The following is a 26,714-nucleotide window of genomic DNA, read 5'->3' on the forward strand; positions in this document are numbered from 1 at the left end:
TTACTTTTACTCAAGTATGACAGTTGGGTACTTTTTCCACCAGTGGGGGATTTACATGGCTCCTCAGACACACAAACTAGAACCCCTTTAGCAGCCTGTGAAATGGAGGGCAGCTGTAATTATTCATGAGCAAACTTCCTGTAAATGGCAGAATGACGCCAAGTCAACTGAAACTTAGAAGGCTGATCAAGACTAATGTTTAACCTAGCCCGGGGCCTGTTCTGTTTCCAGCAGACTCTGTCATCTCAACATTTCACATTTACCACAAACTGAGGGTTTTTAAGTCCACACCAGAACACAAGTATTTCACATGCATGTCCTCTCATAGAAGGGAAAACCACTATGAACAAGAGCATAATAACATTGCTTGCTTTTTAATTTAGAACTACTGAAAAGTGATGGCTATCATGACTTTAATGCAAGTGTACTCACAATAGTGGCACTGCTGATAATGATATAACGTTGTATAATCATATTAAACGGACATCTGTGTCAATCACACAATCAATAACAAAATATATACAGGTAAAGGAGCTAGATTACTTAGCATCCGCTGCCCGTTAGCCTGTCTTTCTTGCCCAGCTGTAAGCAAAAGTGAACTGCTAGTGTTGCCGCTTAGTGTTGGACTGCCTTTATGTCAAGTATAGGGCTAGGCACAAAATTCACCCCCAAAAATACCCAAAGCCTGGAAAACTGACCCTTTAAAGTGAGAATAAAACCTAAAACAGAACATGACTAAAATGGTATCTGAAGGTAGAGGTTCAATCAAAGGATTTGAAAAATAAACGTACAACCTGATTGGTTGGAGACTCTTGGTCTGCTGGTTGCCTAGCAACACATATTGTTGGGTGAATTGGAGGGGAATGGGGGGAGGGCTCTGGGCTCTTCAGTAATGTTCCAGAGCAGCAGGCAGACTAGGGAAATACCTGGCACAATTCCCAAATAGACAATCTGAAAAGGAAAGAGCGAGAAAAGGGAATAGGGTGAGAGTCTTAACTTACCGGTGGAGAGATCACGGAGTTGTTGCAAATAAATAATATTTCTGGTTGTGTGAAGGGAGGTGATTTATCTGAGCAATAAAATCCATTGCACTCTCTTGTACTTAGAAGCTGATAACATGCTATATAAAAAGTGAATCCTACCAGGTGAGAGGGAAAATATGTAGTATATACACTTATCTAAATGTATTTGGAAAGGATTGACGAATTGCATGCAAGTATTATGTAAAGAAATGAAGTGCAGTTTTGACTAGACCTACAATGACGAGAGCCAAAAGAGAGAGTGAAGGCAAAAAGACAGGAAAAAAATTATACAAAACAGGACATTGACTGTAACTGATAAGGGCATAGAGGAGGTGAGATAGAAAGGGCAAAAATGAACAGGAAACAGGCCAGTTTGTAAAGCTCAGATAAGAGAGCGAGAGAGACAGAGAGTGTTTGTGTAGATGCAGGTCTGGCAAGTGTGGGTGTAAAATGTCTCTCAGCAAGTTTCCACTAGCTGCTCTTATGCCTTGTCTGAGACTAATCGCAATATTTCATGTGAAGCAAAATAGGGATAAGAATAGGGGCTCAAATCAGAGTAGACGACAAAAAGGGTAGTGGGGCCGAAGGTGGAGAAGTGAATGGAAAGAGCATGGGAGTAATAAGAGAAGGAAAATGGGAAGGAAATAGGAAAGTGAGGGAGACAGTGAAAAGAGGAGAGAGTAGGGAGAGCACTGGTGGCCTGCTGGTAGGCAGGGCTTAGAGAGTAGGAGGTGGGCCTTGGGACTGGGCTGGGGACTGGCTGGTGCAGGCGGTCTCCAAGGCCGATGTGGAGCCTTTGTCAGGAGGAAGAAATTAGGTTCTGTTGTGATTAAAGGGAAGGTTTCTATGGCAATGCAGCGAGCTGTGCGCACAGAGAATTTAGCACAGAGAATTTAGTTGGGCGTGGAGGGTGGCTCAGTAAGAGTCGAATTTCAAAGCAAACATCCTTCTCCATATCATCTCTCTTGCCCTGCCTCTTTCTCATATTTCATTTTTTATCTTAGATTTTTTTTTAAATTCATAGTTACACAGTGAAGTTTCAGAGTGGATTAGTCACAGTCTCCCTTCTTTACAAACTGCTGTCAAATCTCTCCATATAGGGACAGATACAGCCAGGTCCAAAATTATTAGCACCCTTGATAAAGATGAACAAAAAATACTATATAAAATAATACAAATACTGAGCTATATTGTATGCAATTTTTGGGGGGAAATTATTTTTATACTAATGTGTGTTTGGGGTTATTGGAACACAGTATAAATGGTACTTGGGGTTATTTTCTTGCTGAAGATCCACTTGCGGCCAAATTTCAGCCTCCTTTTAGAGGCATCCAGGTTTGTGGCTACCAAGATATTTTGTAGTAGCCCTTTTCTGTATATGCATATCTTTTTAACCGCAAAACCCACCACTGATCTGCGTGGCCAAAGAGCTCTAATTTCATGTCATCTGACCATAGCACCGGTTCCAATCCAAGTGCCAATGCCATTTAGCAAACTCCTGGAGTTTACATTTGTGGAATGACATGAAAATAGAGCTCTTTGGCCACACACACCAGCGGTGGGTTTTGCTATGAAAGAAATATGCAGAAAAGAACCTCATACCTACTTGTAAAATATGGTGGTGAATCTTTGATGTTATGGGGCCATTTTGCTTTCACTGGTCCTGGGGGCTTTAAGGTCAACGGTATCATGAACTTTACCTAGCGCCAGAACATTTTTAGACAAAAACCTGGTTGCCTCTACCGGGAGGCTGAAACTTTTACGCAAGTGAATCTTACAGCAAGACAATAAGCCCAAGTACAACTGAAAATCCACAAAGTAATTTGTAATTAATCACAAAATCAACATTTTGCAACTGCCATCTCAGTCTTCAGACTTGAACCCCATTGAAAACCTCTGGTTTGAATTGAAGAGGGCAAGGACCTGGAAAGACTCTGCATTGAGGAATATAATTACATTTTTGTACCGCAATTACATTTTATATATAGTTCCCTATCTGCTTGAATAGGCATAAAACAATATCCTACAAATATTAATGATCAAACTTTTAGATATGAAAAGGAAATGAAAATTCCCTTGATACCAGTAACTGACAAGCAGGAAACAGACTGGAAGGATAGAGGTAGGAATCACCTGACACACATTGTCATTCAAAATCATTCAAACTCCTTCATCACATATTAAAGCCTATATCGAAGCTCTTTAACAATGCAGATTGTTCTTTGTGGCTATCAATCTATACAGTGAACCTACTATGAGTGGAACGGCAATGATCTGCTGCCCTCTTGTGTTCAGTTGTCAGAGAGCAGGACAGCAGGGGGGTCTTGACAACAGACTTGAATAGGCAAAGCCGGATGGCCTGTGACACATAAAAAAAAACAGCTGGCTGCCAGACTGAGAGAAGTCTCCTAACCTAATTAGTTCAAGCTAAACAAATCACACTTTGTTGAAACAGACCATGATGATGCAGCACCATGGTTGTGGACTACAGGAAAAGGAGGACCGAGCACTCCCCCATTCTCATCGACAGGGCTGTAGTGGAGCAGGTTGAGAGCTTTAAGTTCCTTGGTGTCTACATCACCAACAAACTATCTTGGTCCAAACACACCAAGACAGTCGTGAAGAGTGCATGACAAAGCCTATTCCCCCTCAGGAGGCTGAAAAGATTTGGCATTGGTCGTTCTACAGCTGCACCATCGAGAGCATCCTGCTGGTTGCATTGCTGCCTAGTATGGTAACTGCTCGACCTCCGACCGCAAGGCACTATAGAGGGTAGTGCGTACGGCCCAGTACATCACTGGGGCCAAGCTTCCTGCCATCCAGGACCTCTATACCAGGTGGCGTCAGAGGAAGGCCCTAAAAATTGTCAAAGTCTCCAGCCACCCTAGTCATAGACTGTTCTCTCTGCTACCGCATGGTAAGCGGTACCAGAGCGCCAAGTCTAGGTCCAAAAGGCTTCTTAACAGCTTCTACACCCCCAAGCCATAAGACTCCTGAACAGCTATTTGCATTGTCCCCCACCCCCTATTTCACACTGCAGCTACTCTCTGTTTATCATCTATGCATAGTGTCTAACTCTACCTACATGTACATTTTACCTCAATTACCTTGACTAACCTGTGCCCCCACACATCGACTCTGTACCGGTACCCCCTGTATACAGCCTCGCTACTGTTATTTTACAGCTGCTCTTTAATTATTATTTTTGACTTATCTATTTTTTACTTAACACTTATTTTTTCTTAAAACTGCATTGTTGGTTAAGGGCTCGTAAGTAAGCATTTCACGGTAAGGTGGTAACCTGATGTATTCGGCGCATGTGACAAATAACATTTTATTTAATTTGATCATAAAAAAAGAGTGTTATAGAAGTGCAAGTAATACTATCTATCATACATTAAATCAGAACTGAAACGGAGACATTTGGTCATTTACTTTTGGTTGAAATTCAGGTGATAATACTACATGACAAAAGCAGCTATTCTCCCTAGGCCGAGGTCCTTCACCTGGTGGGTAGCTATGGCGGTGTCTGTGTGTGCCGCTCCTCTCAAGCCACTAGGGGGCGCCGGTGGCAGTTGGACGGCAAACTCATCTTTCTCCTCGCTTCTGCATGACGCAATGATCCCTCCGTCAGCAGGACCTATGGAATAGTATCGCTTATAGCGGGCATACAGTAATTGAGAGGGTTCATGTTGAAAGTACAGGATGTTTGAACGGTTTGATCTTCAACGACAGTCTTAGTAGTCCGGTCATCAAGGTGAAGGTGAAAAACAAAGATTGCAAAGTATCATAACCGAAAATGATATTGTTTGAAGGGTATGATTCTCTGGCGTAGTCTTCCCTGGGATAGAGGCCGCTCTTCCTCGTCAGTAAGAGGAGACTCCTCCGTGTTATAGTCATCCCCGAGGAGCACAATCACTCACACAGGGTACATGTAGAAACACACAAGCTAAAACCAATACACAAAAGTACCAACCCAGTGACTGGAGGCTGTATGATGATATGCCGTCTGGTGACTTCTGGGTTCTAACCCAGTAGAAAAATCAGGTCAGGTCTTTTGGTTCATACTCCTTATCAATATCCTGTGAGAAGAAACACTGCACAGTGTGACGTGCGTGTACATACAGACTGACAGTAGACTGGTCCTGATCTTTATGCTGAAAGATGAACGAAGCAAAGTACAGTGAGATCCTTGATGAAAACCTGCTCCAGAGCACTCAGGGCCTCAGACTGGGGGCGAAGGTTCACCTTCCAACAGGACAACGACCCTAAGCACACAGCCAAGACAACGCAGAAGTCTCTGAACGTCCTTGAGTGGCCCAGCCAGAGCCTAGACTTGAACCCGATCGAACATCTCTGGAGAAACCTGAATATAGCTGTGCGGCAACGCTCTCCATCCAACCTGACAGAGCTTGAGAGGATCTGCAGAGAAGAATGGGAGAAACTCCCCAAATACAGGTGTGCCAAGCTTGTAGCGTCATACTGAATAAGACTGGATGCTGTAATCGCTGCCAAAGGTGCTTCAACAAACTACTGAGTAAAGGGTCTGAATACTTATGTAAATATATGTATAAAAAACTGTTTTAGCTTTGTCATTATGGGGTATTGTGTGTAGATTGATGAAGGGGAAAAAACCGTTTTAATCAATTTTAGAATAAGGCTGTAACGTAACAAAATGTGAATAAAGTCAAGGGGTGTGAATACTTTCTGAAGGCTGTGTGTCTTACTATACTTTAGGACTTTTTGGGGACCAACAATTTCCATTGAAAAATCCTTCCCGAACCTTAATTTTAACCCTAACTCTTAATCCTAAAATAGCCTTTCTCAAAGTGTGGATGGCAAAATGGCCTCACTTCTCTGAATTTTCATTGGTTTACTATTCTTGTGAGGACTTCTGGTACTCACAAGTATAGTAAAACCTACACACGCACGTCTGCTGAGTGTGCATATGGACTCCTACCATGGCTGTGCTGTATTATGTGTTGCAGGGAGCTGGCAGAATCACTTGAGAGCTGCCATGGCTGGCTGGCAGATCAGGACCAGGACAGTCAGAGCAACATTCCAACATCACATCCACAGACATTATACCTACACAGTTAGGGCTGAACTCAATGTGAGAGAACTCACATGTGAAGACTTGCTTCAGTACCTGAAGATTCTTTGTGACCAAAAAGTTCACAAAACAATAGATATTTTGGAAAAGGTGTATTATCAATACAATAAGCATTAAAAATGAGAAATGTTTCAAACTACCAATGCAGTTTCAGTGCAATTTCAGAATATACATATTTTTCAGCAGGGCAAGTCACATCAGTATAAACACAGCAAATGCCTGTTAATAAATACATACATTAAAATTAATAAATAAAAGCACGCTACTTAAGTTAATCATATTCAAGGGAGATTTCTATTTTTTTTTTTTAAATTGGTCACTGTTTTGATGGTCTTTGATTATCTCCCTATTGTCCTATGCAATAGGAAGCTCTCAGGTGATACCTTCACTAAGGTAAAACTTCAAAACAAAAATCAGCCTCCAAACGTAACACTCAAATGCAAGTGAAATGTAAAATAAAGAGAAAAATAAAAACTACAGTACACTACAAAACATTGCTTTTGTGAATGAAAATTAAACAAAAAGGAACATTTAAGTGAAAAGAGATTGTCTGTGGGATTTAGATAATTGGCTAATAATTTTGTTAAATCATGTCACAAGATGTGATCCACTAAGCCAGAGCTTAGAACATCATTTAAAAGGTCCAATGCAGCTGCTTTCACCTCAATATGAACTCACTTCTGGGTAACAATCAAGTACCTTGATGTGATAGTTTTGAATTAAAATGGTCAAAAATAAACAAAAATAGCTTCTTAGCAAAGAGCAATTTCTCAAGCAAGAATTTTGCTAAGACTGTCGGAGTGGTCTGAGTGGGGAGGGGAAACGGAAAACTAGTAGTTATTGGCCGAGAGGTTTGGAACTCTTTCTTGTTGGTCCATTAACCAATTTACTGCCTGGTGGTGATACCAGGCACGTCAAAACTCCATCCCACCAAAACAGGCTGCAATTTCAGGTGGTCTTTTCAAACAGCTCTTACACTAAAAAGGCATTATCATCATATTCACACTTTCACAGTATTATTCCAACCTCAGTGTGGAAACATAGAAATCACATTTTTGACTGCGCTGGGCCTTGGTGACTGCCATTTCAAATTGGTGACTGCCATTTCAGGTATTTGGTGTGTATGTCTACCTTTCGTACTGCTCGTTATCACCCCAAAATAATTTCCCATGTAAGCTTCAACATATCTTTTTAACACAGGAATAGCTTGTCTGCTTGAACTGGGAGGTATATTAACGGAAATGTAAGATACGTCACTCATTGCGACAGTACTTGCTGGGCACCGATGCATCAAAACAAAGCTAGCGAACACATTTTAGTTCCAGTGAGAGAGTGAGCATGACCTCCTGCAATGACAGTCAGCCCACAGTTCTCCACAGAATACAAATCAGATCCAAGGCCATTAGAATACAAGTCGAGAAGGTTGGCTGAAGCAAAAGCTTCAGCAGCAATAGAAAGTTCTGCTCTACACAGGCACTCCTTTATACAAGTGATCCATACTCAAATATACAGTATACTCATATGGTGCTCTGACAAGCACACAACCGTTCAAGTGTTCAATCATACAGGGTTTGGATAGCAACTTTCTCACTGTTTTTGCTGCAATATTGTTACTATGTCAACAATGTAGTGAGTGGACATCAACTTTCCTTTTCACGATCATGTATTTTCTGTCCGGCTCCTTCACCAGGTTCAGATGACATGTGCGTAATTAGGCCTAATCTATTTTCCTAGAGCATCTTCAGTCCCACCACAGTGGCGCCCTAGAACCAAACTCGTATCTATACCGTATGTTCTAGTACCATCTGTTGATCACACTGGCCCTCCTCATGAAAGAGTGACAAGATAAACTGGCAAATACTCAATGTAAACAATGTCAGATTCTGAAACTTAAACACAACATCATCGTGATTGTTCAAGGACCAACACAGGACTGACAAAAATCTAAAACACAGCATACAATGTTCAATCCAGTGTCCAATGGCAACCGGCAACCCGAAGGGTATAAAACAGCCATGTGAAATGTTAAGACCATCCATCCATCCGGCTGTCTGTCCGTCAGTGAATTAGAAAGAGGAGTTTGTTTGAGTGGGGGTTCAGTTGTGAGTTTGAGGAGAGAGGGCAGTTCGGACAGTTGGTTTCACCCAAAGAGAGAGAGAGAGAGAAAGGGAGAAAGATCGGACCGTGAGAGGAGAGTGTCTTTCTAACGGACAGATTTTGGGAAGGGGGATGTGGTCACAGGGTAAGCCCCCCTCTCCTCTTTCGCTCACTGCTTCTTCTCCGTCTGTTCCTGGGGGTTCTGGTAGGTCACAGGGTAACGTCTTGCTCCTCCATCTCTCATCCCTCTCTACCTGATACACTCCTCCTCTGATGGGCTTTCTGATTCCTCGTTCTCGCTGTCCTCTAGCTCGGGAAGGTCTCCCCACAGCAACAAGTTTAAACCTGCAACAAAAGACAAAGTCAACACCAAAGTTTGTGTGTGGCAGACTGTGTGGTGCAGCAGTTTAATTAAGTCTTTCCTCGCCAACTAGCTAAGTCAATCAAAAATTGGCCAAAGCTGAAACAGGCTGGCATCCAGGCATTGCACAACGACCCCAAGTAATATATTCAACCTCTGCATTTTTTTCTGCTGGTGCTTACTGATGTGGTAGTAGAGATAGGAAGAGTGCACACACAATGCCAAACATTGTGTCAGTCGGTGTTGCATCTTGTCACAAACTATGCATTTAGGGGAAATTCTTCTTTACATTTACTTTAACTAACTCCTTTGGGTTCAGGACATTCCTCTTGTGATACAGTCTGTATTCTTCATGAGCAGGTACTGTAAGAGGTCAGTGTGCTGGGAGACAGTGAGTGAAATAAGTTTTAACCTGTAGCATCCAGTCGGTTGAGGGTGGACACAGCATCACTGTTAAACATCCAGAAATGGCCATTGTTACAGGACAGCAAGCAGGGCTTACAGGGAGCGACCACGTGATAACCCACAACATTACCACTGAAGAAGGGGAGAGAGGGGAGGCAGAGAGGGGGAAATAGATACAGAGAAGGGGGGAGGGGGAAATTGATATATATATATATAGAGAGAGAGAGAAGGAGGATGAGAGAGAAACAAAAAAACATGTCAGCTTTTTATAGGGAGCACCTGTGAAAGTGCTAACTATCAGTAGGCAGTAGGTGTCTATCTACCCAATGCGTTTCTGTGAACAACAACAAAGCAGGAGAAACAAAAGGGGCCTGACAAAAGCCTCCCTGTACCCACCAAACTGCTGGCTCAACAACTTTCCTACTAAAGCACAACACATGGACATTTGCATGCATTTACACTGGCATTTGTCAATATAAATAAACAACACCCCCACCAAAACAGCCACAGCGGTGTTGTGCTGTTATTTTGTAAACAAAAAAGCACATATAATCCTATGGTGATGAAAACAGGTTAGAGTTTTGCGAGTAGGCAAATCTGTGATTACAGTAACGTTAAATACATACCATTTCAGGCAGGCGATATCTCTCAGTTTGCATCTGCAGCTTTCTGTAGAGTAGCAGCTGGCCACAAAGTCAACAGTTCTAGATGAGGTGGGGGTGTTATTGGGATTGTTAGAAAGAACAAAGGGGCACCATCTCATTCTAGCCATAGAGTGCGATAATGGATAAGAACTTACGTCGATTTATAAAGTATTCACTATATCTCACAGTAATCACAAACACTCAACATATGAACAAAAACAACTGACCAATGAGCGACCCCCCCCATAGAAAACATAATATTAGCTCATTAGTCACAACTCCATCCACACATTCAGTGATCATGTCATAACAACATAGTGGCTGTATTGCTTACCTGTTGGGAGGTATGTCAGTAGAAAACAGCTCAATTTCTGTGTCTGCAAGAAGTACTGCCTTCATTCCTCTTGTGCAGAGAAGACTCTCACAATATATACAATTCACTTGAGTGACACATTTGTTTTTGAAGTTGGAGGTAGACATGCTCTTTAAATACTGCTCTGCTAGCCCCAGAATCCCAGTGTCCAGAGGAAATGTGTCAGAACAGATCGATCAATGTAGCAATGGTAGCTCCTCTGAAGCGAACGTTACCAAAAATAAAAATGTATAGCTAACTGTTACCTAAGTTAGCTAGCTAAACACTATTGTTACTGGATAACTTAGTAGGTAACTTAGCTAGCAACAACTAGCTGGATGACGTTAGAAGCAGGTTGGTTATAAAACATACGCCACAAATCAGATGGCGTAACGTTGTCATATAGCTACCGTTAACGTTTCCACGTCTATATTGGAGTTGTCAATAATTAGCTAACTAGATAGCTACCGACTCTTGTTGATAGCAAGTTAGCTACGTTAACTACTTGTCAACACAGAGCCGCAAGATAGCTATCGTTAGCTACGTTCGTTAAAGTAACGAGTGACCACAATAACACAGCATCCGATGTTCAAAATAGCTAATGGTCTGTTGCCATTTCAATTTATCTTCGAAGTGCTCTTCTCATATGAAACAATTTCCTGAATCTTTGTTCAGTTACGTCGTTGCATTCACATATTCTGTCAAATGTTGTAGTAGTAGCCAGCTAGTTTCACTGTTGTGTTGATTGTTTATAACTTCCTGTTAGCTACCGATACTTCCTGAAACATTTTTAAACGGCTTTATCTCGAATTTCGATTGGCTCTCGAGGACAATAATGACTATTCCATTGGGTAATAATCGTACATCACGCCTACCTAGGTAATCTTGACAGTCGATTTAAAGGATGTTATGCCATTCATAATCAATTCAGCCAATCGAAAGATGCAAAATCTCATATTTTTCCATGAAGAGGCGGAGTTATTCTGGGAGAATTTGTGAAGAAAGCACCAAATAAATCTTCACGAGGGACTTAAATTAAATAGTAAAGCTCGTATTCTCATGGAAATCGACATACGAGGTAAAATCAATTTGGTGCATGTATAAGATCTGCTTTTAGCAACTTACATTTTAAAGCGTGTGCGATGCAGTATGTGTTTATATCACACAAATAGTTAGAAAAGTAACTTTTGCAACTCATTTAGACTTGACTAGCTAGCTCCTTAGCCTACCTCTGGTCCCGAGACTTTTCTATGGCAAAAAATTGCGAAATGCCTTATTCTTATAGCCTGATGTAACCATCAATATTATTTTCCCCTTCACCTATGGATTAGTGAAAAGGAAATAATTGTGAATTTTGCGAACAGGCTGGTTCCACAAGGCTTTCATTCTTATATGCTCAAATGCAACAGTTGTATTTCCCTCCACGTATAAAAGCCTTTAGTTTTTCACATTGTTGTAATGTAAGTATTTAAATGTCCTCCTATTTCTTTTCTACAGCCAAATGCATCTTGGGACAATATTGCAACTTGCGAGACCAATGCGTGATCTGACCGCAGATAGAACAATGAGCTAATTATAAATATATTTGATCTGAATGTCTGTAAAAAAATATATGCATGATAGATTTTGACCTCATGCTACAATTTCAGGCTATATTGCAGCCTACTACTCTGCAAGATCCAATGTTGTATATATAGCATCATTAATATCATCTGTAGGGCTAAACTTTGATAGCACCGTCTTTAAAAGGGTTGTCGCTCAGCTGCTATAGTTAGTTTAGTAAAACAGCTATAACTCATTGATTGGTTGACATTGTGATATGCCCATGTTTTGCAAGCACCACATGACTCTATTTCATTCAATGAGATTAGGCCTAGGCTATATTAACTGTAACGTGTTCTAAGCTACCTATAAACGAATACAAAGTGTAACTGCCTGTATAAATTACAAGCCTTTATATAAGGTACCCCAGTTTGTTTTTAAGTGTAATTACCTTTTTCTGAGTTTTTGCTTTTCACAACACACCCGAGTTAAACTGTTTTTAGTCAATTATATTGTCAATGTCATGGGCACATTGGACCACATTGAACTGAAATATATTTGGACCTTTATGTTCTCTGGGCTCTGCCAGATATGGCCCCACCCTAAAACAATCTAATGCATTTCTCTCGGATAATTAGTCAATCACAATTCAAGAGTACAGCTATTATATTGAGTCAGATTAGCCCTATGTGTTATTACAGTGTAGTGTGTAGGCAAGGGTCCATTCACCAACTCTAACCGTCACTGTTAAGAACTACAGTTGGATCTCATCTGACTGCCCTCCCAACCCTGTAAGCTCTACGCCCACCCCCTAGACACATGGCAACACCCAGCATCTGGCCTAATCACTGCAGTATCAATAAAGTTGCCCATTGTTATAGGTTTGAATGATGTGTAAAGCCCACTATTTTATCCATACATACACAGTATTAAATACTGGGCTAGTGTGATAATGAATATGTATGGACAAGCACTCTGCAGTTTATGTATCAACCAAATAAATGCGATACATGCATAGTGTGTGGGCTTTTCCCCATGCCTGCGCATTGGCTTCCCATTCCCAGCTCATCCATGTACCCCACTCTGACTCTAGGAGGAAGAGCAGACAGCCACGGAGCCAGGCCATCCTCCGACCGTCGTGGTTACAACCACTCACTGAAGGACTAAACTTTTTGGGAGTCTCCTCGTCCGGCGGTGCTGGCTGACTGGTTATTGTTGGTTTAGGGGAATGCATCTCTCCTCTGTTTGCTCTATAAACGGTTTTGGGAACGCATTGAGGAAAGGGTCCACACGAATGGGAATACGGCAGCGCCAAACTCTTGCAATGCGGCCAGAGTGAAGGGGGCAGAAGACAATACCATTCCACGGGCTGTGGGGCTGCTTGCTACAATATTTCAGTGGGTTCTGCTTCCAAGCGAATTGTTACAGTTCCATTTTTTTCTCTGATTGCTCCTATAACCCATTATTGCGACGAATAGTGTTTTTGATTAGAAGAACAAGCCATGATGTCTACGGCCAAATTCCGAAAGGACAAGGAGATCGTAGCCGAATATGAGACTCAAGCTAAAGGTAATACTTTTCTACCAAGTTTTATATTGTTATAAATGCTGTTCCTTGCGCTCATGTTGGCTATCCAGCCCACAATGCCTTGTCGCATTTATTTTCCGCTTCGTGGATACGTCAACGTGGATCAGTTATTCCTGTCTAAGCCTACCCCAATATCCAAACTAATAGCCTATTCATTTTACAAAGGGTAACAACGTCTGGGTCCTATTTGATGGGTTTAGTAGGCAGATTATTCTTATTTAATTGTCATCATAGTCTACGGTGGTGTCAAATCGAAGCGTTCTTTTAAGACCATCTTGATAACCGATTTTATCGAGAGTAGCCTACCAAATCATCAGGCCCACAGTTAATAAAAATACATCTGATAGCCTTATGTCTGAATTACGCGGTATCGGTGCATCCATATACCGCATTAATAAGACAGTATGAAATGTGTTTTTGCTCTCCATGGTGATGTTATGTATGTAGCCTACAGATTCCACATGCCTGTGAAACAACGCAGGGCGTTTTCTCTCCCTGCAGGTCTCCTGCATTCTGGTGTGGTGCTAGGCATTCAGAACAACGTTCGGAATAGGACAAAATTATGAATTAAATGGCCCGTCGCCTCACGTGCGAGGGTCGGTCCGAGGTTCACCGAATACCGCCTGAACCAAGGACATGGGAGCACGAGAGGGTTTTGGCGAGGTTTTGTGACGGGGGAGTGGGGAGAGGATGAGAGGGGTAGTGTTTAGCGGGTTAACTGTTTACTCGCTGATGGTTTATCGATGTTTGTTGTCAAGGGGATCGTGATATTTTCATGGTCAGGGAGTCAGTCATACTGGATTTATATCTGAGTGGTAATAAGGATTGGAGAGGAAACTGTAGAGTGAGAGAAAGGACAGGATATGATCCTCCTAATGAACAGCACTGCATCCACAGAAGATTAGGTGACCCCCCCTGTTATGGGTCAGAGAGGGGGACAGACACCACTTCATCATAAACTAGTCAGGTTAGCTGCATCCTAACAGTCTGAAAGCGCTCCCCCCTCTCCTTACCGTACCTCTTTAATTCACAACCCTGCTATAACTATACCCAAATCCATCCATATAGGAGCAATTAATGGACTGGGTTCCAACAGTGGACAGACGGGAAGAACAGGAGAGAGAAGGAGAAGAAACATTTGATTAAGTTGGCACAGTGTGTTTGTGACTGTAACAGACCAGTAAGACTAGCCCAAAGGCTGGCAGATGGCGATATTGAGTCATGTCATCTTACCGTCCAAATGCATTGTATTCCGCCGGCAGTACATTCGTTTCCCCGTGAACCGGTTTTTACCCAAAACATTTTCCATTCAGGCTTCAAAGGCTTCGATTTCCTCTTTATGCATATTTTCATTTTTACACCACAATGCTAGTGGCTGGATGCTAATCCCAGATGATGTGTATCGTGTTCAGCCAATCATGTTACAGCAGTCTGGTTTTTCACCCCTAACCTAATGCAGGGCTGTATCTCATTAGTGGAAACCAAGACTCTTCTCAGGGCGGGTCTGTCGGTTTTGACCCTTTTCGTAGCAGGTGAGGAGAACATACGCAGTAGGTTAGGAGAATTGGGTTAAGGTTAGGAAAGGGTTAGGGTTAGCTAAAATGTTAAAATTGTCCCCAACGTGAATCGAACATATCTATCTACAACCAGGTCTGCCCTGAGAACAGTCTTGGTTTCCACTAATGCGATGCTGCTGATGCCCAAATCAAACTAAAAGTATTTTTTGGTAGTGACTGAGAGAAAACAAACCGGCATGAGCGTCAACGGTATATTTTTCTCAAGTGTATCCGGAGCAATTCTGATAAAATAAGCAGATAAATGGCGTGGGTCGTTTGTTGCAAAGGAATTAGAGAAATTGTTATGATCTTCCCTGTGCTAAGTAGACTAGCTAAATATTTAGTTTAAAATGTATTGGTCTGTAAGCTAAGGTTTCAGTCAAATAAGATATATATTTGAAACAATGCAGCCTACCTGTGTTGATTTTGGTCGTATATAGCCTAGTCGTATATAGCCTAGGCGAGGACTCCGATTTCAAGAGAGAATACTTTTATGTTAAACGACGAGACTAGCTAAATTCTTCATGAACTGCTAGGATGTATCTACAACTCTCCTCACAGTTGGTGAGCTAACATAACAACTGTTTAGTGCTGGCAGGCAGGTACAGTAGCTCCCATAGGACATATAAGGCGAGTCAAAAGGAACACACAACAATAATATGTAAGGGCTACATAGCGAACATAACAAATACAACTGTTTAAATGGATTCTCTTGACATTTAGGTTGGCATTCGCAACGCGGTGCCTGTGAATTGATGCTCTTTACTCTCGCACGCACATTTTGACGCATCAAAAGAAACTGCAGCAGGCGTTTAAAAAAAAAAAGAACCCTTGGTGATATAGTTTTAACCTGATTGCCTGAACGTGATACACAGGATTAGCATTTAGCCACTCTTGCATGGTGGTGGAAAATGGTGTTTCATAAGGAAAGTACACACATTTTCCCAGTTTATTTCCTATTTTCTCACCATTAAATAAAGTTAAGGAGGAAATCGAAGCCTATGCAGCCTGAATGGGAAATGTTTTAGGTACGAACCGGTCCACGAGGGATACGAATGTATTTCCGGCTGCATACACAGAAGAGACCAGAGGGGTAGAAAGAGAGGCTGTCATGGTCCAATGAGGAGGAGGCTGGGAAGTAGGCCCATACCTTTTCTCTCTCTTTCATTCTTTTTTCCCTTTCTCTCCCCACTCAGGGAATGGAGCATGAAAGCAGTTCACATGTATTCACAGATAGTATGGCTCTCTATCGCTTAGCAGCATCTCACTGAAGCCATGACCCTGTAGGATCTGAGTTGTTGGCAGTGACTTGTTGACCAGTGTTGGGGAGTAGTGAACTACATGTAGTTAAACGAGTAATTTAACTACATTTTGAAGTAGCTTGGTGGTATTTGAACTGAATTCAAAACGAGGTGGTGTTTTCAGTAGTTAATAACTTTTTTTTGCCATGTAGCGGTGTAGATAACTACAGGAACTACACTCTAATTTTTTTGCAAAAATATAATATGGGCAATCATTTCCTTCATTTTTTGGCATCAGACCTGCCTAATTCTCACTTGAAACATCGTTTTTGTGTTTAATAGGCTAAATTACACATTCTGTTAACATATGACCCCAAAGTGAACTGGTCTTGTAATTTGTAGTTGACATTTCAGATTTACATATGATGATTTATCACAAATTAGTTTGGATGTAGTTAACTAAAGTTACTTTGAAAAAGTAGTTCAGTAAATTATATTTCTCTTAAGGGTAGCTTTCGTGTAGATTAATTTCTATCAGTGTAAAGTAATTTGTAACTTGGTAAACTATCTTTTCAGAGTAGTTTCCCCAACACTGCTTGTTTCAGTGTAAAGTAATTTGTAACTTGGTAAACTATCTTTTCAGAGTAGTTTCCCCAACACTGCTCGTTTCAGTGTAAAGTAATTTGTAACTTGGTAAACTATCTTTTCAGAGTAGTTTTCCTAACACTGCTCGTTTCAGTGTAAAGTAATTTGTAACTTGGTAAACTATCTTTTCAGAGTAGTTTCCCCAACACTGCATGTTGCCCTGAAGGCTGTTGCTGTGTTCCTACAATGACAGGGGTTTCATGCCTGGCCAAGTATCTGAGGTTGCTGCAGTGAGTCTGTTTTCTGAAGCAGAAAATGTGTTCTTACTACAGTGTTATAAGAATGTACAACAATTTCAGGGAGTACACCTACGTCCTCTTTTTCCTCATGTTTTCTCCCATTTCATGCTCATCGGTGGTGTAGTGGCGCCAGGAGAATTGGATATACTCTAATGTAGCCGACGTTTTCCCAAACGGACCACCCAGCGAAGGAAAGGGGATCTGTGTGAAGTTCTATGAGAAACAGTAACACACTCTGAATGACCTAAAATGATGAATCCCATATTAGTCTTTGAGTCAGGCCAACCCAAGCTGTACTGTGCAAGTAGGCTAATAGTAGGCCGTCTATTTAAACAGATAAATTAGTCTATCAACTGAGTCACAGGTTTCTGATTTTTCCATTTTTTCCCCCCCAGGTTTTCACTCTCAAAGTCACATATTTTTAATAGAAAAACAGAAAAGGTCCATAACAATGTTTAAACCACATCAGGAGAGCGCTTTTGAGGTCTAAGAAAAAATGACATTTTAGATTTGTTTTGTGTAGTTACCCTTTAATTCAAGTGCACAGGCACCTAACACTGCTGTTCAGTTAGCAGCGTTTCTGTAGCACATGAGATGGAGTTCGCAAGTAACCATGATGTCATTCAGCCAGATAGGCATAGGCTACTCTGTAGCTTGTTAACATTTAATTGAGAAGTTTTTTGGGAAAGCCTTTCCATCTACAAGAAGACGATTAGGCCTATCATTAGCATCACTATGTTTTTCCCATTCCTTAATTGTTTTAAACCTGGACATTTTACTTCATATTATGAGGCATGTCTTACCTAGATTCAAAGTAACCTACAACCAAAATCCCACCATGGAAACGTGGAGGCAATTATTTTATAAAGACTTCCTTATTATGCGTTCTCCTGTTCTATTGGTTTTCTTTCAACTTTCTTTCACTGTCTCGCAGCCAAAGGCATTATCCTAGTCACATTAGCGACCCATAATAGTTGTTGCATCTTTAGATCTCCCCTCTTTCTAAATGCCTAACAGATATTTCCATCTCTGTCCACGGTACCGTTTGCACGTGCATTTTAGAACGGTGTCTTCCCGCAAATTGTATTTTGTAACATTCGCGCATAGGCTACTGCCGTGTGCACACCGCTGCGCCTAAAATGTGAAGAAATAACAGTTCGTTCTGATCTGTTCCATCAGCCTTATTCATTGATACGGCGTAGACCTCCACTCCACTACTTTGATAGGCATCGTGGGGATTAAGAAGTGAGTATACACAATGCCCTCTGAAAAACAAGTGGATATACAGCGTATAGCTGTGTATATCCTCCACTACACCACTGATGCCCATTGAACATGGCAGTGTTGAGCTTGTGGATCGACCTCATCTCATAGTTTCACGTTGGAATCTGACATAATTGGATGAACACCGATTTTTGACCCATTAATTCCACGTGGTTACAGGGTTAATTCCACATGGTTACAGGGTTAAAAGAGAAACAGCTCAAAGGGTTAAGTTTAGGTATAAATTTCGAGTGGTTAAGGTTAGGGCTATGGTTTGGGGAAAGCTTGAAATATTATAATTAAAAACAATGCTTTTTCCCATTAAGTATCATCAAGTACTCTCCCTACTTGTTAGAGAGTTGTGAGTTGCCGTGGTGCAGTGGTCTAAGGGTCGCGCCCTGCCTCTGAGCCTCGTCAGTTCAAGCCCAGCGCTGTGCCATTGTTTTTGTTTTGGGGAGCGCCGACGAAGGCATATATCCACGTCCTCAGGACCTTTTCAAACGTCCCAAATCGACGGCTCTTTCCTGTGACCAGCCTGTGTGGACAGATTGGCACCCTGGCGTCAGTGGCGCGCTGGGTTAGCTGTGTGTCTGTCCCCTGCCGGGTCCTCCTGTTCCCCTGCCGAGTCCTCCTGTTCCCCTACCACACCTGTCATCGCTGCCTTTAAACAGCGTACAGGGTAACATGTCTGTGTTTTACCAGTTTGTAAAGGATTTCTATTGTGTTTACTAGTGTAAAAAGTCTACTGAATAAACCATCTTTATTTGTTTATATTCCCCTATCTATCCCTCGCTCTTAATTCTGCTCGTATCTCTCTCTCTATCTCTCTCTGTATAGCTGGGGTGTCTCTCCCTCCCAGCAGAGCCCCACTAAGACATTAATCTGCACCCTGCAAGGAAAGCACATGTCCCCTCCAAGGAAAATGAATAGAAATCTACAGGCCTGATAGCAATATTGTGCCAGGGCAGCTATACACACACACACACACACACCGTTTATTCTGTCAGGTTCTTGAAAGGGGGAGGTGATGAGATGTGGAGCTGTTGCCTGTCTGTCTTTTCCCCCGACTCACCCTCTCCTCCCTCCCTCTTCCTCCTTCTCTCCGTCCTCAGGGCTGTTCTGGGACGAGGAAAATAAATGTATGCAGCTCCTCAACTCCTCAGCCCTGTATTCCCAGAACCAGCAGCTCAGCAGAATAGCACGCCCCATTTCACAGCTCTGGAATTCCACAGGCAGACTTTTCCCCCTGTAATTTCCAGTCCAATCCCAGGTGGTGTGTGTGTGTGTGTGTGTGTGTGAGAGAGGAATGTCACTCCTACGGAGATGCAGGGACTACCATGTTAAAGAGGAAACGTAATTGTGATCACCATGCGATCTCGACTACGACACAATTACTCAAAACGCAGTTAGACAGTAATAACACACAAACGGACAAATGAACACACACACACACACACACACACACACAATGGTCTCAAGTGTGACACAGAGAGAGAACCACTCGGTCAAAGAGGCAACAAGTCGTTTTCCTAGGGAGATCGTCCGTCTTCTCTCTCTAGAAATAAACCCTATCATATGTCTGAGAATAGGTTTAAATTCTCCCTGTTGTATTGGTCAAACAAACAAGAATCCATTTATATTCCTGATAGAAATATTGATTGGAATGAGGTCTGAGTGTTGGAAGGCTGAGCTCTGAGCTGCCCTGATTCTGTAGGGAACCATTCTGGGGACGACAAATGAGAAATCATAGTTCATATCTGCTTTAGGCTGTCCGTCTCCCCCTTCTCTCTCCCCCAAAAGATACTTGGTGGAGAGTTGCTATGGGTTCACACACGCACACCACACGAACAGTTCTAAGCTCCATTGAGGAATGAAGCTGCCCTGTAATATTAAAATTGTCTGTGAGCTTAAGCAACTCTCTTGGAGACGAGTGATGTCAACGGCGTGTGTGTGTGTGTCTGATGTGAAAGGCTGATTTTGCTTCCACACAATGGTGGAAAATGGAGGAGGCACAATATGTGCGTTTTTAGAGTGTGTTTTGGTACTTCTACTTGCCCGCGTGTGTGTGTGTGCGCGTATATGCGTGTTCACAGGCTGACTTAATGTATATTTGATCAGACGGAGCACTAGGGAAAGAGTGGGCCAGCTGAATACTGAGTGTGTTATGTCTATAGCAGAGACTGCTATTAAATGGGTCACAACCAGCAGACAGAGAGCAGAGAGAGAGAGAGACAAAGGGAAAGATGGAGAGAGCAGAGAGAGAGAGAGACAGACAAAGGGAAAGATGGAGAGAGCAGAGAGAGAGAGACAAAGGGAAAGATGGAGAGAGCAGAGAGAGAGAGACAGACAAAGGGAAAGATGGAGAGAGCAGAGAGAGAGAGAGACAAAGGGAAAGATGGAGAGAGCAGAGAGAGAGAGAGACAGACAAAGGGAAAGATGGAGAGAGCAGAGAGAGAGAGAGACAGACAAAGGGAAAGATGGAGAGAGCAGAGGCCATCTGCTGCTGTAACTGTGTCTTTTTTTCATGGGAGAATGTGGCACGGGACAAGTCCAGGTAGAACTGTCGACGTACCTCCTCCGCTTCCTGACAACGTAGACCACCGCGGCTTTGTGCTGGTCTTACAGCAACGTGAGAACGTGCAGTGCCTCTCTGTCAGTATCCAGGGCAACCGAAAGCCAGACGACCATTTCTTATTCAAAGCGATAGAATTCAAACCTATTGAAACACTGGCCCCGTCTGCAATTACCTTCTAATCTGTCATCATCATACATGATTACTTGCCTGTGTGTGTACTGGTGCGTGTGTGTGTGTGTGTGTGTGTGTGTGTTTACGCTAGCAGAGGCTTTGGGAAGCGGTCATTAAGTTCCCCTAATCTCCCATTGTCCACTTTAGTACGATCTCCTAACGACCCATAGTCAATTATTGCTGGACTGTGTGTGTGTGTTTCTAACGACCCACACTCAGAGGTGGACTGCACGGCTCAATCAGATGACTGCTCACTCCATCTGTGTGTGAGAGAGAAAGGACGTTTGTGAGTGTGTGTGAAGGAGAGAGAGCGGTAGTCTGTGTGAGGGAGGGAGAGAGATGGCGAGAGAGCGGTAGTCTGTGTGAAGGAGGGGAGAGAGATGGTGAGAGAGCGGTAGTCTGTGTGAAGGAGGGGAGAGAGATGGTGAGAGAGCGGTAGTCTGTGTGAAGGAGGGGAGAGATGGCGAGAGAGCGGTAGTCTGTGTGAAGGAGGGGAGAGAGATGGTGAGAGAGCGGTAGTCTGTGTGAAGGAGGGGAGAGATGGCGAGAGAGCGGTAGTCTGTGTGAAGGAGGGGAGAGAGATGGCGAGAGAGCGGTAGTCTGTGTGAAGGAGGGGAGAGAGATGGTGAGAGAGCGGTAGTCTGTGTGAAGGAGGGGAGAGATGGTGAGAGAGCGGTAGTCTGTGTGAGGGAGGGAGAGAGATGGTGAGAGAGCGGTAGTCTGTGTGAGGGAGGGGAGAGAGATGGTGAGAGAGCGGTAGTCTGTGTGTGATGGAGGGGAGAGAGATGGCGAGAGAGCGGTAGTCTGTGTGAGGGAGGGAGAGAGATGGTGAGAGAGCGGTAGTCTGTGTGAGGGAGGGGAGAGATGGTGAGAGAGCGGTAGTCTGTGTGTGAAGGAGGGGAGAGAGATGGTGAGTGAGAGGTAGTCTGTGTGTGAAGGAGATGGTGAGAGAGCGGTAGTCTGTGTGAAGGAGGGGAGAGATGGCGAGAGAGCGGTAGTCTGTGTTTGAAGGAGGGGAGAGAGATGGTGAGAGAGCGGTAGTCTGTGTGAGGGAGGGAGAGAGATGGTGAGAGAGAGGTAGTCTGTGTGTGAAGGAGATGGTGAGAGAGCGGTAGTCTGTGTGTGAAGGAGATGGTGAGAGAGCGGTAGTCTGTGTGTGAAGGAGATGGTGAGAGAGAGGTAGTCTGTGTGTGAAGGAGATGGTGAGAGAGTGGTAGTCTGTGTGTGAAGGAGATGGTGAGAGAGCGGTAGTCTGTGTGTGAAGGAGATGGTGAGAGAGAGGTAGTCTGTGTGTGAAGGAGATGGTGAGAGAGCGGTAGTCTGTGTGTGAAGGAGATGGTGAGAGAGAGGTAGTCTGTGTGTGAAGGAGATGGTGAGAGAGCGGTAGTCTGTGTGTGAAGGAGATGGTGAGAGAGTGGTAGTCTGTGTGTGAAGGAGATGGTGAGAGAGCGGTAGTCTGTGTGTGAAGGAGATGGTGAGAGAGCGGTAGTCTGTGTGTGAAGGAGATGGTGAGAGAGCGGTAGTCTGTGTGTGAAGGAGATGGTGAGAGAGCGGTAGTCTGTGTGTGAAGGAGATGGTGAGAGAGCGGTAGTCTGTGTGTGAAGGAGATGGTGAGAGAGAGGTAGTCTGTGTGTGAAGGAGATGGTGAGAGAGAGGTAGTCTGTGTGTGAAGGAGATGGTGAGAGAGAGGTAGTCTGTGTGTGAAGGAGATGGTGAGAGAGCGGTAGTCTGTGTGTGAAGGAGATGGTGAGAGAGCGGTAGTCTGTGTGTGAAGGAGATGGTGAGAGAGCGGTAGTCTGTGTGTGAAGGAGATGGTGAGAGAGAGGTAGTCTGTGTGTGAAGGAGATGGTGAGAGAGAGGTAGTCTGTGTGTGTACTGAACAGAAAATGCTGATGGGGCTTCAAATAATCTCTCAGCAAGGATGTTTGTCTAAAGGGGAGGATGGGAAGGATCGGGAGTCAACACATATTGTGTGTGTGTGCTGCTTGTTTCTTATTTGAGGTCTGATTTCATTTGGTCCTGAACCGCCGACCTATACCCCAGACATGGATACACACACACACACACACACACACACACACACACACACACACACACACACACACACACACAGACAGACGCTGTTGAGGAGGGCTGAATGTCTTGTTCCTGTTTGCCTCTGCCCACTCTCCAATAGAAACAGAGGTACAGAGACAAATAAAGGTATACTGTAGAGAAAGAGACAGAGGGACAGACAGAGGGACGGAGACAAATAAAGGTATACTGTAGAGAAAGAGACAGAGGGACAGACTGAGGGACGGAGACAAATAAAGGTATACTGTAGAGAAAGAGACAGAGGGACAGACAGAGGGACGGAGACAAATAAAGGTATACTGTAGAGAAAGAGACAGAGGGACAGACAGAGGGACAGAGACAAATAAAGGTATACTGTAGAGAAAGAGACAGAGGGACAGACAGAGGGACGGAGACAAATAAAGGTATACTGTAGAGAAAGAGACAGAGGGACAGACAGAGGGACAGAGACAAATAAAGGTATACTGTAGAGAAAGAGACAGAGGGTCTACGTGCGTGTGTGTTTGTGCACGTGTGTGTGTGTGTGTGTGTGTGTGTGTGTGTGTGTGTATGTGGAGGCAGCGCACGTGTCTGTTCTCTGTGTTGACAGAGAAGAGGAAGAAGAGACATGTGCAGTAGAGGATGGAGGAGGCGAGATTCAAATGTGAAGGACGGATGGAAAGAGGAGGGTGAGGAGGGAGAGATGGAGGAACAGTGTATTTTTCTCCTTCACTAGCAGAGAAACGGTTTGTTCCCAGGGTCTCTCCATCTGACAGGTGTGGTGAGTGTGTGTGTGTGTGTGTGCGTGCGCTGTGTCAGCACTATCTGCTGTCCAGATAAAAATGGTCCCATTGACTTTCTGCTTCCTCTCTGTTCTATATTAAATGCATACAGTTTGTTTAATTACACAGAGAAACAGTTCCACACCAACAAATTCAGAAACACCGTTAGGCTAATATGCCGAGTCAGCCTTCTCCAAAGTACACACACCGCTGTGCTACACGTCGGTGAGAATGACTGGGCTGGGCATTTTCTCTCCTACTCACCATGTTGATTCTGAACAGCTTGTGTATTGACCGTTAGTGTGTGTGTGTGGGGAGGGAGGGAGGGGCGGTTATTGATTTAAAGGGAAGATTGCAGAATTAGGTTGCTGTTAAACATTCTGATTTGTTTCATCCTTCCAACTAAACGTCCCGATACGACATTCATGAAGGCCTGTCGGGACAAGCTTTTCGGATGTGACGTAAGGAGGGGCCCTGAACCCGCAGGAGAGAAGCCACTGTTCACATGAGAGACACATCATACTGAACCCTCCTATATGTTTTTGAACACATATTTTGGCACTCTGAAGCCAACTTATCATCTGACCATATCCTGTGTTTTATTTATTCTGTATCAGCCCCCTCCATTTTTTTTTAACCACTTATACAGCTCGCAGGCTTTTAGAAAAGCCCCTTTTATACCCCTGGCTTTCCCCTACTAGCTGCCCACTAGCAGCCTGGAAACACCTCACTTATTAGCAGTTCAGCACATCAGCATTTCTCCTACTGTTACACCAAATCTACATTGTCACATTTGTGGAAATATATTGTGCAATACTATGGTATGTAGAAGAAGGGTGTGGTAATGAGAGAGAGATGAAAAACAGCCCATGGTGCCAGGTAGGAGAGGTTGAAGTTCAGGTTTTGGAAGAATGGCGATCATTGGTGCCAGATGTTCTATCTATGCTCATTGGATACTATCTATCCTCATTGGATAACAGATGTTCAAGCCGCTCTGATTGGTGAATGCAAACACACAGGCCACTGCCCCTTAAACGCACACTCATTACTGAGGCATGCAGGGATTGTGTAATGGCTCCCTTGCCTCACAGTCAGGTGTTCCTGCTTTGATGTGTGTACTGTGTAACTGCTATGTGTCTTGCATGGCGTCAGCTGAAACGTTCGCCAACAGTAGACAGTCCTGTATGCAGGGCAACTGTACTGTCTGTGTCTGAAGAAGAGAAACAGGTTAGCTGTTTTTGTTCCCCAGCCATAAGCCACCTTGAAGAACTTTTATGATAACTTTATTGCTCAATTGTACACAAAGTCCAACCAAAAGTTTACTTCTGTTTTTAATCCAACCGCTCCAAAAGACGCATACATTTTTTGGGGGGGAGAGGTGCTAAGTGCTGCCACGCTGGGCCACCCGGGGGGGGGGGGGGGGGGGGGGGGGTTGTTGTGGGGTTTAATTGCCTTGCTTAAGGGCATAACCAATCAATCAATCAATCAAATGTATTTATAAAGCCCTTTTTACATCAGCAGATGTCACAAAGTGCTTATACAGAAAATCCAGCCTAAAACCCCAAACAGCAAGCACATGCAGATGAAGCACGTGGTTAGGAAAAACTACAAAGGCATGAACCTAGGAAGAAACCTAGAGAAGAACCAGGCTCTGAGGGGTGGCCAGTCCTCTTCTGACTGTGCCAGGTGGAGATTATAAGAGTACATGGCCATTTAAGGCCAGATTGTTCTTCAAGATGTTCGTAAACTCAACTAAACTTTCAGGACCCTGTCTTTCATAGATAATTCGTAGAAATCCAAATAACTTCACAGATTTTCATTGTAAAGGGTTTAAACACTGTTTCCCATGCTTGTTCAATTAACCATAATTAATGAACATGCTCCTGTGGAACGGTCGTTAAGACACTAACAGCTTGCAGACGGTAGGCAATTAAGGTCACAGTTATGAAAACCTAGGACACTAAAGAGGCCTTTCTACTGACTCTGAAAAACACCAAAAGAAAGATGCCCAGGGTCCCTGCTCACCTGCGTGAACGTGCCTTAAGCATGGAGCAAGGAGGCATGAGGACTGCAAATGTGGCCAGGGCAATAAATTGCAATGTCCGTACAGACGCCTAAGACAGCGCTACAGGGAGACAGGAAGGACAGCTGATCGTCCTCGCAGTGGCAGACCACGTGTAACAACACCTGCACAGGATCTGTACATCCGAACATCACACCTGCGGGACAGGTACAGGATGGCAACAACAACTCCCCGAGTTACACCAGGAACGCACAATCCCTCCATCAGTGCTCAGACTGTCTGCAATAGGCTGAGAGAGGCTGGACTGAGGGCTTGTAGGCCTGTTGTAAGGCAGGTCCTCACCAGACATCACCGGCAACAACGTCGCCTATGGGCACAAACCCACCGCCGCTGGACCAGACAGGACTGGCAAAAAGTGCTCTTCACTGACGAGTAGCAGGTTTTGTCTCACCAGGGGTGATGATCGGATTTGCTTTTATCGTTGAAGGAATGAGCGTTACACCGAGGTCTGTACTCTGGAGCGGGAGCGATTTGGAGGTGGAGGGTCCGTCATGGTCTGAGGCGGTGTGTCACAGCATCATCGGACTGAGCTTGTTGTCATTGCAGGCAATCTCAACTCTGTGCGTTACAGGGAAGACATCCTCCTCCCTCATGTGGTACCCTTCCTGCATGCTCATCCTGACATGACCCTCCAGCATGACAATGCCACCAGCCATACTGCTCGTTCTGTGAGTGATTTCCTGCAAGACAGGAATGTCAATGTTCTGCCATGGCCAGCGAAGAGCCCGGATCTCAATCCCATTGAGCACATCTGGGACCTGTTGGATCGGAGGGTGAGGGCTAGGGCCATTCCCCCCAGAAATGTCTGGGAACTTGCAGGTGCCTTGGTGGAAGAGCTGGGTAACATCTCACAGCAAGAACTGGCAAATCTGGTGCAGTCCATGAGGAGGAGATGCACTGCAGTACTTAATGCAGCTGGTGGCCACACCAGATACTGACTGTTACTTTTGATTTTGACCCCCCCTTTGTTCAGGGACACATTAT

At 43.8% G+C, this 26,714-nt stretch overlaps 2 protein-coding genes across 2 annotated transcripts in view; one reads left to right on the top strand and one right to left on the bottom strand.

Annotated features, from left to right (window-relative positions):
• Nucleotides 1-6,212: 6,212 nt before the first annotated feature.
• LOC120064950 (protein FAM72A-like) lies at nucleotides 6,213-10,744 on the bottom strand. The gene is made up of 4 exons (XM_039015558.1): nucleotides 9,977-10,744; nucleotides 9,625-9,702; nucleotides 9,006-9,130; nucleotides 6,213-8,577 (listed from the first exon to the last, which is right to left on the bottom strand). Exons 1-4 carry the CDS (start codon nucleotides 10,120-10,122, stop codon nucleotides 8,483-8,485), a joined length of 444 nt encoding a protein of 147 aa, XP_038871486.1. The 5' UTR covers nucleotides 10,123-10,744; the 3' UTR covers nucleotides 6,213-8,482.
• A 242-nt stretch (nucleotides 10,745-10,986) lies between these two features.
• Nucleotides 10,987-26,714, top strand: part of srgap2 (SLIT-ROBO Rho GTPase activating protein 2) — a 131,651-nt gene continuing 115,923 nt past the window's right edge. Inside the window, exons 1-2 of the mRNA XM_039015559.1 lie at nucleotides 10,987-11,072; nucleotides 12,630-13,105. Coding sequence (XP_038871487.1) covers nucleotides 13,039-13,105 — 67 coding nt within the window. The 5' untranslated portion in view covers nucleotides 10,987-11,072; nucleotides 12,630-13,038. The remainder of the gene's footprint in view (nucleotides 11,073-12,629; nucleotides 13,106-26,714) is intronic.

The sequence above is a fragment of the Salvelinus namaycush genome, chromosome 20 (assembly GCF_016432855.1).
Source record: "Salvelinus namaycush isolate Seneca chromosome 20, SaNama_1.0, whole genome shotgun sequence".
NCBI classification, from domain to species: domain Eukaryota; kingdom Metazoa; phylum Chordata; class Actinopteri; order Salmoniformes; family Salmonidae; genus Salvelinus; species Salvelinus namaycush.

Coding starts and splice junctions, on each gene's coding strand:
- LOC120064950 (XM_039015558.1), bottom strand. CDS start 10,122: ATGTCTACCTCCAACTTCAAAAACAAATGTGTCACTCAAGTGAATTGT. Junction 9,131..9,624: donor GATATCGCCTGCCTGAAATG/GTATGTATTTAA, acceptor CCCCTTCTTCAG/TGGTAATGTTGTGGGTTATC. Junction 8,578..9,005: donor CAACCGACTGGATGCTACAG/GTTAAAACTTAT, acceptor CTTTTGTTGCAG/GTTTAAACTTGTTGCTGTGG.